At 40.5% G+C, this 12,535-nt stretch overlaps 1 protein-coding gene across 1 annotated transcript in view; it reads right to left on the bottom strand.

The window, feature by feature from the left end:
* Positions 1 to 12,175, bottom strand: part of TAFA1 (TAFA chemokine like family member 1) — a 210,019-nt gene extending 197,844 nt beyond the window's left edge. The window contains exons 1-2 of the mRNA XM_021550941.3: positions 11,629 to 12,175; positions 9,416 to 9,536 (exon numbers count right to left, since the gene is read on the bottom strand). Coding sequence (XP_021406616.1) covers positions 9,416 to 9,533 — 118 coding nt within the window. The 5' untranslated portion in view covers positions 9,534 to 9,536; positions 11,629 to 12,175. The remainder of the gene's footprint in view (positions 1 to 9,415; positions 9,537 to 11,628) is intronic.
* Positions 12,176 to 12,535: the final 360 nt, after the last annotated feature.

Raw genomic sequence — 12,535 nt, 5'->3', positions numbered from 1 at the left:
CACCACACCTACTTCAATTTCAGCGCTGCTCTAAACCAAAAGAGCTGGTCCCAGCCAGAAGGACACACAAGATCCTCCTCATGTTCACCCTGGTATTGCATCTGAGCTCTCTGTGGTCTTGATTCCTCTTGGGAAAGAGGCAGCCACTGGCAGACCTGAGCTTCTGCTTCCAGACGGGATTTATGCCTTTATCAGGATGATGGCTTGTTTTGGGTAGCTGCACAGATAATTTTTTTCCCCAAAGAAGAATATCAAGGCAGAAATAAAGAAGGCACAAAGACATAGATTCGCTTTTTAGTTTCAACTTAAGAAACTGATTCTTAAAAACAAACAAAACCCCTCAAATATTAAGTGCTCAGAATTTCCCACTCAGATCCAATTTTGGCTTTAAAACATGAAATAGGCTAGTGTTCAAAGGGTTCTGAACTGTAAAATTAGCCAATTTTTAAAGACATGATAGAAAGCATAGAAATTACTGTATCATAGAAATAAAATAATGGATTTTTTAAATTAATATAATTACAGGAAATACCTATATCAAGTCATATTTCAGTGTATTTTACCATACCTTCCTTATCCTCAGCACTTTTAGTCAGTCCAGAAATGAAGCTAAAGTCTTCTCTAAAATGTAATTTTTTCAAAATGCAGTGTTCTGAACATGACCTTAATGATAGTTTCAGTGTTATTTGATCTGATTTCTGCCTGATTTTTGGTTTTATTTAAATTCAGAATTATTCAGAATGTGAACACTTACTTTTTAGTATGTTTATATAGGCAAGTATATGAGCTACAGATACTTTTAAACCTTGAACATGTTCAGTCACCACTGTGTTATTGTGATTCCTGGGCAGAATGTAGGAAAGAGGTGCTAACCAATAGGTTCCCTTCATTTCTGCATGTTCTTTTAAGAAACAAACATATAAATCAATGAAACCAATTTTCCAAATAAAATGTCCTTGCTTGCTCTCAAGCACTTAATTAAACACCATTAACTCTAGTTTGTTTTGGCAACCAATTAATGTCATGATCAAATATAAATAGACTCTGCAAGAAAAGATTATAATTAATAAATCCTGAACAACACAGTACAATTGCACTGAAGCTTTGCTTGCCAGCAATATTTCACAGCAGTTTTGGAGAGCATTAATGAAGACAGTAAAAATAAAGTTTTAACATAGGGCTGCAGTTTAGATCCTGAGGCTTTTGCCTGTACCCAGGCTAATCTGTAGAGCCTTTGGTTGCTGCCATTATTTACACAGAAAAATCCCAGTCCCAGGTTCCTCACTTTCCAACAAACTGATATGTACATGCATAGGAGTCTTTAATTGAGTTCTCCACAGACATAACTTTCACTTGTACACAGTTTAATTGACAGTATATTTTATTTTGCTCCCTGTGTTTTGGTAGGTTCAAAATGAAGGTTCTTGATTCAGATTTGTCCACTACAGAAAATTAAATTAATCCAGCAGATTTTTGGATTGTGCATGAGGATGGATTAAAAACATTCTTTAATCTGAGCCAACAGCTCTCCTCATAATCAAGAGACAAGGATCACTGTTTAAGCTGGTTTTTGGTGGCCTATTCATTTAGCAACAGTTAAGGTACATGGTGTACAAGTAAACTTAACTCTTCATGGTAGAAATATTTGTACCCAATTCCAAAAATCTCCCAGCATGTGTGGCTGCGTGGGAGCTGCTCATGGAGAGCAGGTTATTCCCTGGGTTACTTGGAAAGACACAGCACCACAACAAGGGTACCCAACCTAACAGTTGTTTATGTTCTGTACTTCATTCACTGATTCTCAAGGAATTACTTTCACATCATCCAAAAATGAGTAAAATTTTCTATTCCTGCCATCATTTCAGTTCCCAAGCCAAGCTGTTTTCTCAGAATAAGGATTACAATGGAATAGTAGGACACAGTTATTGATTATCACGATAGCAACAATGATCCTGCATGCTGCTGTCACTGAAGCAACTTTTCAATAAGGGCAGGAATGTTTTCTTACCCACTGTGAAGGAAAAGGGACAAACTGGTATTCCAAAAGAAATACAGAAGGCAAGAGAAAGATGTCAAAAAACAATCTAAACAGAGCGTAGAAATATGAGTCACGGAAACATTGGGCTTTGTAACTTCATTCAGCTCAATTTACACCCCCGATTCCCCATTGTGCATCACTGCCTGAGTCTCATAAATTTAGATTCCAACTGTGCTGCAGTCCTCATGGTCCCTTCCCAGGGCATGATGAACAGAAAGCTCCAGCATCACTCCCATGCAAAGGAGTAAGATCAGCTGGAAAAAGCTGTTCTGTACAGGGCATCTGAAAACAGCAAAAAATATTGAGTTCCACCAGGAAAAAAAAAAAAAAAAATCTTGCTCACAGCACAGGTTGGTTTCACAGACTGGAACGAAAAACATTCAGAAGGAAACAAAATATTATAGACACTACAGGAGAAAATAATATCAAACTTAAACGGGAAAACACATCAATCTTGTGAAGCGATGCACTTGAATATTACTTTTTAAAATATAAATGAGCCTTGGACTAAAGCAGGCTAATCATTAAAGGCATGTTTCTGATGTTATCAGCAGAAATACTTCAGTCCAGAGCTATGTAGTTTGCCTCTGGGGTTTATATTTGTAGGTGCCAAATTTTCCTTGGGACTTCACCAGCACAGAATGAATTCTCACAGTCTTTAAGGCCATGACAGCGAGCTACAAATAGTGGTGTGCACTGAAAGGTCCCTGCATGACTCACCAGGGCCCCGAGGCTGCACTTGGCCAGGGATGCTCAGCACAGGGCTGGGAGCAGGAGATGCTGCTGGGGCCAGCACAGCAAGAGGAGCTTTTTGGTCCCTGCTTCCCCAGGGCAGCTCCTGCCCAAGTGTCTGCCTGAGGGAGAGCTGAAGTGGCTGAAGTGGCCCGGGATGGGGACAGAAGCATGGCCAGGAGGAAGGGCACAGCAGGGGTGTAGGAATATAAAAAGGTAAAAGATTTTAGAAAGTGCAAAAAGGCCCCAGAAAGTAGACATAAAGCTGGGAAATTTCAAAACCTTCTCATGGGAAGCTAGGAAAATAAGAATCAAGTGAATGCATTTATATTTATCATAAGGAACAAGAAAGAACAAGAACTTATTGATAGTTCGAGATGTGAAAAGTCCTAGATATATGCTTTGCAAAGATAGAAAAAGTTTCAATCTTTTATAATGAATTCTTGTGTATTGTTTGAGGTTCATAGAAGTCCTTTTGGTAATGTTAAACCCACAGGGTTCTTTTCTTATTGGTTAGAGTACGATGACTTTACACCTCTTCTTTTATGCTATTGGTTCAAAGAATATGCAGAAAAAGGCTTTGCCTAAGCTGCCACCTTGTCTTAGATCTGGATTTGCATGGATCTTTCTTTCTCAGTGTCTCTGGCTTTTTGCTTATATGGTACAAACAGATAATAAATCCTAGGTCTGCAACCAGTCCGGGTCCCATCCTGTCTGTGAGACACAGCTCAATCCATCAGACAGGGGGACCAAACCAGAGCTCAGAGAGTGTCAGGGCAAAGCACCTTCACAGGAGGCATCACCCCACTGTCCCTGTGGGAGCACTTTGCTGTTTTGCACAGGGTGTGCAGTGAGGGTGACCCAGGAGTGCACCCACAGGGAAGGTGGCACCCAACAGGGGAATGCAGCCACGCTTCCAGCAGCTCCTGGGGAGCTCCCCATGGCTGCTCATGGCCCCATGCACACCCTGGCCATGCTGCTCCTCACAGCCCATTGAGCTGACACACCTGCTCCCCCTGAGGTTGCTCCATCTCTCTGGATCAGCAGTAAGAAGGCATCCCATTCAGCAGTGTCACTGGTGCCAGCTCTCCTGCACCTGCCCCAAGCTGTGAGGATCCCAGCTGCCCTTCTCCTCCTGCCACTGACCAGCCAGATCCCTGGCAATGACAACCTATCCCTTCCCCTTTACTTCCTGTGAAAAATGCTAATCACTTGGTTTTTAAAATTTTTAAAGTTTAATAATAATAAAATGGTTATAAAAATAATAATACAATTACAGTAAGAAAGTTTAGAGTTAGGACAATTACAAGACAATAAAAATCAAAGAATTACAGACGTCTGGATGCTCTCGGACACTAAGTCACAGAAAGCATGACTTGTGAACAAAGGAATCACCCTTAAACCAATACACTTGTTGCATATTCATACATCCTTCATGCTTATGCATACATTCTATTCTAAACATGAAACTCTTTCTGTTGTATGTCAACTCTTTCCTTTAATCCCCTGGCATCTTTGAGTGTGAGCAAGGCCTGAAGAATAAATTCCTCTCCTTTGGAAGATTTAGGTGTTCCTCAAAGTGAGTATCTCATGCCTAAAAATAACTTCCCCCACATATATAGTCTTAAAATATGCATTTTTCACACTTCCCCTGTGTCCCAGTCAACAGACCCCAAAAACCCCCATGGCTAACCCTATCTCCAAGCACACCATGGAGCCATGCTGGGTTTTTTTCAGAGGTTTGATTTTTCAGGAAAAAAATAATCAAAAAAACCAAAATCACAGGCTGCAATATTTCTGATCAAGTCTGCTGCTGTAAACAAGCCCATCACACGAGCACAGCAGGCAGTTCATTGCCATCATGCTGCTAGAAATCCTACCTCATGCTTAAGTGTTGATTTTGTCACATCAGTTCTCTTCCTAAACAAAATACGTGTCCACATACATCCAAATGTATTTTGTATGTGACCAGGAACACAGTAGGTACTTACAACCTGGATTTCTTCACTTAGCAGTTGGTAATTTCACATTTTCAAGAGCAGCCTGTCAAGGCCAGGTGGGTATAACAAAGGTATCACAAGGGAGATCTTTCCAGTGAGTGACTGGAACAGCTCCTTGTGAGCAGAATTTTCTGACTGCGAACAAACCAGGGCACTGTGCTGCTTCCTGTGCATTTGGTGGTGTAAATGAAAACTGAGTCAGACCTTAGAACTTAAAAATGTGCTGATTTTAATTAACACAGCAAGAAAAAATAGCTGTCACCTTTCATGGCCATGGCTGGCTGTGTTCCTGGCAATTCGAACAGTGTATACTGAAGGCAACAGTTTGCATTCACAACATGTGATTAATAAAATACAATTCTTGCTAATCACAGAAACTTTATATATTAACTGCCTAGTGCCACACTTGCTTCTGTCAACACCAAGAGCAAAAATCCTGCTGAACTCACCTTCCAAATCTCGATTGTTCTACAAAGTAGAGACACATTTTATTTATACTTTCCCGAGGAATTAGATTCAAAACCCTGCCTGTTTTGAACTGAATAGCCACATATATGGGGCATATGAAAATAGCAGACCTTTTGAAATGTGAAAATATGCAGTTTACCCCAAGGCTATAAAAAAAAAAATCAGTGGGAAGGCCAAGATCAGAACTAAGACATTTTTTGCTCACAGCCACACACTACAGTTTCTGCAAAATGCTGTCTACTGAGAAACATGTTCACAGCATCCTTAGGTTGATGTTCCTTATTAGTTGGTGCAGAATTGCTTTGAGACTGATTTTTCCATCTCATAATATGTAGTATAGAGAATCACTTTTTGAGAAGATTTTTAATAGGCACATCATTAACTACTGTCACAATAAAAGGTACTTTATGTTTAGCATCATAAAATTCCAGCCTTGATTCAGTCTGTGGTTTCTTCCTCTGAACAGGCCTATTTTTAATTAGCATATTTGCAAATGTCAGCAGTGCTACAGTGGGTACTTTTTTCTGCTTGTGTCTGCCTTACATCTTTACACTGCACACAAGACTAACTTGATGTGTACTTAATTCATTTGCACAAACTTACAGGTGAATTCTGTGTCCTTCCAGTGGCCAGTGTTATCACCTATGATTAGCAGAAAGATCCAATACCATGTTATGGAACAACATCAGAATTTTGCAGAGAATTACATGATTGAAAAGGTGATGACTGTTTTTTTATTATTTTTTTTTAAATTTGAATCCTGTACTTTGCTAATATATTGTGTCACCAAATCCCAGCATCTACTTCCTACTGCTGGAAGGATCAATCCTGTCAATCAGATGATCAATGAACTATCACAGGCACTCAGATAACTTCAAATCATGTCCACTGTAACCCCTCAGGCCAATTCAACAGCCCTACAACCGTGTGTATCTTAGAGACCAAAACAACCAGCGTGGAATTCTTTTCATTACCACTATTTCTTCTTAAATCACACAGAAATGACAAGCTTGCAAAGAAGATGGAGATTTGTTTCCACATAAAGTTATTTCCTGTGAATGCTTTCACACATCCTTTGCCTAACATGATTTTCATGAAAATGAAATATAGTCATAAAAAACCCTGCAGAAAGCCATGAGTATTGCCCAAGGGGAATTACACTGTAGTAGGTTCTGCAGGTTTGCTCCCAGGTCTCCTCTTCCTCACCTACCTAGGTCAAAAGGAACAGGCACCAATATTTAAGGGCACTAAAGAGCAGCACTCAAACCTCTCACTGTGTTAATGAGACAAAAAAGAATTAATGAACAGGCACAAATAACACAGCATCATTCATCTTAGAAGCAAGCAGTATTTACTATGGCCTTACTACCTGTGCTCACCTGCCAATGTTTCACAGAAAAGAAAGCTACAGTCAATCACAAATACTGTCATGTAGAGCAGTTTATCACATTTGTTTCCAGGTTCATACCTTCTGCTAAGTCATCTAACTGAATAAAGAAGTACTGAATTATAAAAATGAAAAATTATACTGCACTGGAAAGAGGCTTTAAGCTTCTGTGATTGCACAGTGTGTAAAAATCTATTCCAGCCCATTCAGATACTTGCTTAAGAAACTTTCTGGGAGGAAAAAAAAAAAAAAGATCAAGCTCGGAAATCTCTGATGATAAACTAACCTTTTAATATATTGCCCTTGATTTCCAGGGTTTCCAAATTGGATTAACTGCTGTGGTCCAGATGGATATATTCACTGTGCTAATCCACCGTGTTCAGTTCAAGTTTATTATGCTAAATACACTCCAAGAGGATTTTATCTTTTACTTGCACCTTCCTGTGCTCAGTGAGACTCTTCTATTCATCAAGAATGGGAAGAACAAGATGGGGTGGAACCTGTCTTTTTAATTATCTTGTACCACAGTGGCCCCATGATGGAGATGAACTGCTCAAATTCTCTAATTTTAGAGCAGCTCATTATCTATGCATGATCACAAACTGAAAGTAAAGGTATGCTGAGCATGCTATTGATTACAGCTCTATCTGCCATGATTCAATAAGTTGAAATTTCATACACCAAATATTAAATTACTGAAATCATGTTTTGGCTCATCTGCATCCATTTTTTATTCACTTTTATTTGGCTGAACAGTTTAATCTTGCTTACTGAGTTTCTAACTAAAAGTAAACTATGCATTCCTAATAATATAAATATGAAAAATAGGGTGTGCTCAGGGACTGCAGTTGAATACATTAAAACCACTCAGTTTGCTAGTTAACATATTTCCATCCCTTTTATGTACAACCTTTCACATTCAGTTGGCAGACTGTAAATTCATGGCCTTATAAAAAAAAAACGCTGTCTTGATTTTCTGTTGTGACAGCAGAAATTGTCCAAAATATCTGAGAGTCCCTAAAGGACACTCACTGGCTGGTACTTCCCAGGTGCAGCACAATCTGAATTTGAGGTGAACATCATGTCAAATTCCACTCATCTGTCAGTGTAGTGGATTATTTCTTGAGAGACTGAAATTGGCTGCCTGGGATCAGAACACCATCAATCTTATTCATGTAGGGTGCAGAGAAGCTGCCTGAGCCAGGCTCGCAGGAGGGAAAGCTTGGCTGCTTCTAAGTAGGTGATGAGGCAGCTGTAAAACCTTCACTCTATCTGTAGCACATCCCTGAGTGAAAGATTTTGTCATTTTTCACATTTCCCCAACATTTGGTATGCATTCAGTGTCTTGCTGTTCTTGCTTCATAAAAAAGGTGATTTTTCAAGCTTAGGCAAATGTAGCACTCTGGATCTGCCCAGCTCTCATTTTTTCTCATAATGTCACTTGTTCCAACTGATTCCATAAAATGATATTACATTTTCCTTTTACATACCTGTGCAGCTGGGCTCTTTATTCCCCCCTTTCCTTGACTACGGACACACTCAAATAACCAGCAGCAGAATTGATAATTGCACTATAATAAATCTCTGCAAGTCCCAAATAAGACCTTCACTTCTCAAACTTCAAGCATTCCCAGATTTCCAGTGCCAGGGTGTAAAGGTAACACACTTGGTTAATCTGATACTCTAACATGGGTACCGAGACCTAGCGTAGCAAGGATTTTGGTCTCTTTCTCTATAACATTTATGTTTTATTAAGACAAACCAAGACATTGCCAATACCTGTGATTTCTGCACGAGAAACATACTTGGGAAAACTTTGAGTTTTAAAGTCGCTAAAGATTGTGTTCAAGATCATTTGTCGTTGAAGGGATGTTATTCAATCAAAAACCATTAAAATATTAATTGCCACGTTGTAAAATGACTCATCACTGAGTTAACACTTTCCATATTTCATTTCTACAACTCTTAAAGCCTCTCCCACCTTTTCTTTGGATTAAAATTTGTTTAAGTGACATTCTTGGCCCATCTAATTTTAACCAGATGAAGATACTATGCTAGAAAATGCCACCACCTCAATTTTTATCACAGCACATTCTTCAAAGTGTAATTAGCAGCTGAAGGAGTTATGCGATCCATTTCTATTAATAAAAACACAATAAAACCACTGCTGTGCTGTCCCTGCAGACCCAGCAGTCCAAGTGAGCTGTGTTCTCTCCTGCTAACCTGTGGGATTGGTTCAGCCTTTACAGGCACTGCACTCTATTCACAGTCCCAAATTCTCCTCCAGGCCACACTTTTGTCCCATCAATTTGAGAGGTAAACCTGAGAACCCAAGAAGTTTTAACCTCCTTTAACCTGACCCCCAACACACATGGGTGACTGAGGGAGATTCAGTGCCCGTGGCTTAAGGAACAAACCTGACCCCAGTTTGGGTCAGATAAGCACAAAGTTCCACAAACCTGTGTTCTCACAGTGTCCAAGTTCCACAGAAATTCCAGAACTTCACCAAATGGGAAGAAGGAGAGAGAGAAACAAGCACACAGAAACTGAACCATTACCCACAATGGGATTCTTATGCTGGGCAATTGCTAGAAAAGGATATTAAAGGATGACTATTCCCACATCGGACTGGCAAGGCACAACACACATTAGACCCACCAACAAACAGATGCTGTGCAATACAAAGGCAAACAACTCATAAAACTTAAAAAAATTTTGATTAGTCAGTCATTTATCAAGACAGGAGCATGGGCAGAGAGCCTGCAAGCCCAGAGCTGAGCTCAGTCCTACCTGGTCTGTGCAGGTGATGCTGCTGGAAAGTGTGATGGAGGGACCCCTGACAGAGCAGCATTGCACAGGCACTTATCCACAAATACAGGACCCAGGACATTGCAGAGACCACTGCCATTCTCTAAACAAAATATTAGATACGCATTATTATCCAATACCTTACAGCACACACAATAGTCAGCTTCCATTACAACAGTGTTTTTAATATTTTTCTTTTTCACTCCTTTTGCTAAATGTATTTTGATTATTATTCCCCCCTGCAGGATGCAATTATTGTACAACAAAGGTCATGCCCAAAAAGGACAGCTGAGGTAAAGAGACATCAACACAGCAGCCTGGGCAACTTTAATAATTCAGTGGTTAAAATCAAACTGTAATAATCTGAGGACTAAAAAAATCACAATATAAATAGAAGCTGGGAAATATTCTCACACTGATCCATAGCTCAATTTACAGGGGAGTTAAAAATGTAAACCAAATTTTAAAAAGTCACAACACCAGCTGGAAAAAGCCAACATGATGTCCAGGCAGTATCAAAGCTGCTTTAAATACATTGCAGAAAGGCATAACACATCCTCAGATATTCAAGACATATTGCCAAAATACTCCATACCCAAAGCTAAGAAGGCTATTACTGACCCAGAAGGTAACAGCACATTGTTTGTTTTTTTGCTTTTGTGAGAATTAATTATTAATCATGCATTTATCTACCAAACAAAGTAATTGTTTCTCAGAATTACGTTCTAATCCCCAGATGAAATCAGCTTCCTTTTGTTCGACCTGTGCATGCACAAGGACTGGAGTATGGCCAGACTGAATTTCAGATGTGCTCTATAGAAGATCTGATGTTTCCACAAGGCAGACTGTGTGGAAAATACTAAAAATATTCCCTTTGCAAAGAGAAAAAACAATTTCTTTGTCTGCTGGTGCTGGTGCTCTTGGCCATCCAGTGCAGACAACTCTTTTTCCATACTTGTGTTCATGGCTGTACTAACTGGCTGAATTTCCCTCTGACTTGTTAACTTCAGCAGCTCTTTCTCAGTGCCTGCAAGGATCAGGAGGTTTGCAAGGCTCAGCTACGCTACACATCGTCCAGTTCCTTTAACAGCACCTTCTGCTGCATTTCAGATGGCCAAATTAATCAAACTTCAGGCACTCTCCTCACTCAGCCAATGACGGGATGCTGCTCTCTATCTAATAATCCAATCAGCTGAACATCATTTTCACAGAGCAAGAAACACTTTGAAAGATTCAATCTCTCACATGGAAAAAAATCATGTCTTTACTAAAAAAAAAAACAACGAAACCCTGCATGCAATATCAGGGGATTTCTACAGTAGGAAGATGAACAATATTCAAATAGTGAAATGCTGTGGTAATAAAATATCTGCATATAAATGGGGTTTTTTTTGCCCTGATTTTAAAGCAGAAGAGTCTTTGGGAAGCTTTTTAAGTCTAATTAGTTGAAATGAACAACACAAACTGACAAGTATAATTAATAGAGAATACCAAAACATTATTTTGATCAGCATGAGGCTCTTCCTTTTTCTGTACTGAGTGCTTGATGCACTGCTTGGTGTATAATTAATTTCATTTCCAACTGTTTGCTTTGTAATATACAATGCACTTTTTATCCTCTCTTTTTAGACCCATTTATCTTGCAAAATAGATTCCATCTCCTCAGATCAGGGAGCTCCCGGGAGGCTTCCCGTGTCTTCAGGAATTAACACGTTCTTATCATAATTGGTGCTCCCGTGCTTTTTATACCCCAAGGCAAAGGGGAAGGCGAGTCTCACGCAGGGGAATTTCAGGTGTTCAGGTTATTTAAACTGAACTTTAAAAATCCCAGTCAAAGAGCCAAACTTCCATAACCTGCTAAATGCTCCTGTGTCTTCCCTCCAGCATCACGTTCTTCACACATGGACAGCAGACTTACTTTACCCACTCAGGCTTTATTAGTTTTTTGTGGTTTTTTAAAAAATATAAAAACATCTCTCAAACATTCGCTATTTCAAACTACCTTTGCTCAAACCCAGCATTTCTTACAAACATTTCTTCATGCACTCGTTCGTCAGCAAACTGTCGCACACACCATTTCACCCTGAGATCATCTTATCATTAATATAGAAACACAGCAGTGAATATTTGCCACTTATTATCTGATGAGTTCCAGATCTGCTTTCTGAATCTTAAACCCTGAGGAAGCTCCTTACCTGAGTAATCCAACCAAGAGCAGAGCACTCTAGTAGTGTTCATCGGAAAGATCTAATACTTTCTTAAATCCATCTGTACCACAAGAAGGGATTTCTTTTATAGCTTCCCAATAATCTTCTTTATCAGGATTAAAAGTAGAAGGGAAAAAAAAAAAATCTCTTTTTCGTTACAAATCCTGTTTCCAGAGTAAAGAAGACATCTGATCTCTCAGACTGCCGTCAGAAAAGTGGCCAAGGTTTGAGGGGTGGAAACCTTCTCATTTTCCCCTTTAGATCATTTCCTAGCATCCCCTTCTGCTTGCCGAGCCCTCGGAAGGGATGGTGCTGTCACAGATAACATACAGAACATACAGAACATATAGAAACCGGTGCGATGAGGCGCGGCGGGCAGGACAGCGGAGGCCGAGCAGCAGCTCCGGAGCGCGGGCGGGCACCAGGCGGCGGCTCCCGGGCGCTGGACCTGCCGGAGCCGATTTCAACACATCCCCGCTCGGGAGAACATCACATGTGCCTTAAAGCGACACAGCCCTCGCTCAGCAGCCCCAGCCAGCGGCGGGAGCTGCATTTAAATAGCGGCAGCCGAGCCCGCACGGCGCAGGGGAGCGGCCGCTCGGGCTGAACGGGGATGGGCTGCGGGCAGCGCGGCCTCGGAGGCTCCTGGGCACCGCCGGCACAGCCTTTACCCCTGCCTTTATCCACCTGCCTTTACCCCTGCCTTTATCCACCTGCCTTTACCCCCGCCTTTATCCACCTGCCTTTACCCCCGCCTTTATCCACCTGCCTTTATTCACCTGCCTTTATACACCTGCCTTTATACACCTGCCTTTATACACCTGCCTTTATTCACCTGCCTTTATCCACCTGCCTTTATACACCTGCCTTTATCCACCTGCCTTTATTCACCTGC

This window comes from Lonchura striata, chromosome 12 (genome assembly GCF_046129695.1).
Source record: "Lonchura striata isolate bLonStr1 chromosome 12, bLonStr1.mat, whole genome shotgun sequence".
In the NCBI taxonomy this organism is placed as follows: domain Eukaryota; kingdom Metazoa; phylum Chordata; class Aves; order Passeriformes; family Estrildidae; genus Lonchura; species Lonchura striata.
Note: the sequence above shows the minus strand (reverse complement) of the source record. Positions and strands in the feature narration are given on the sequence as shown.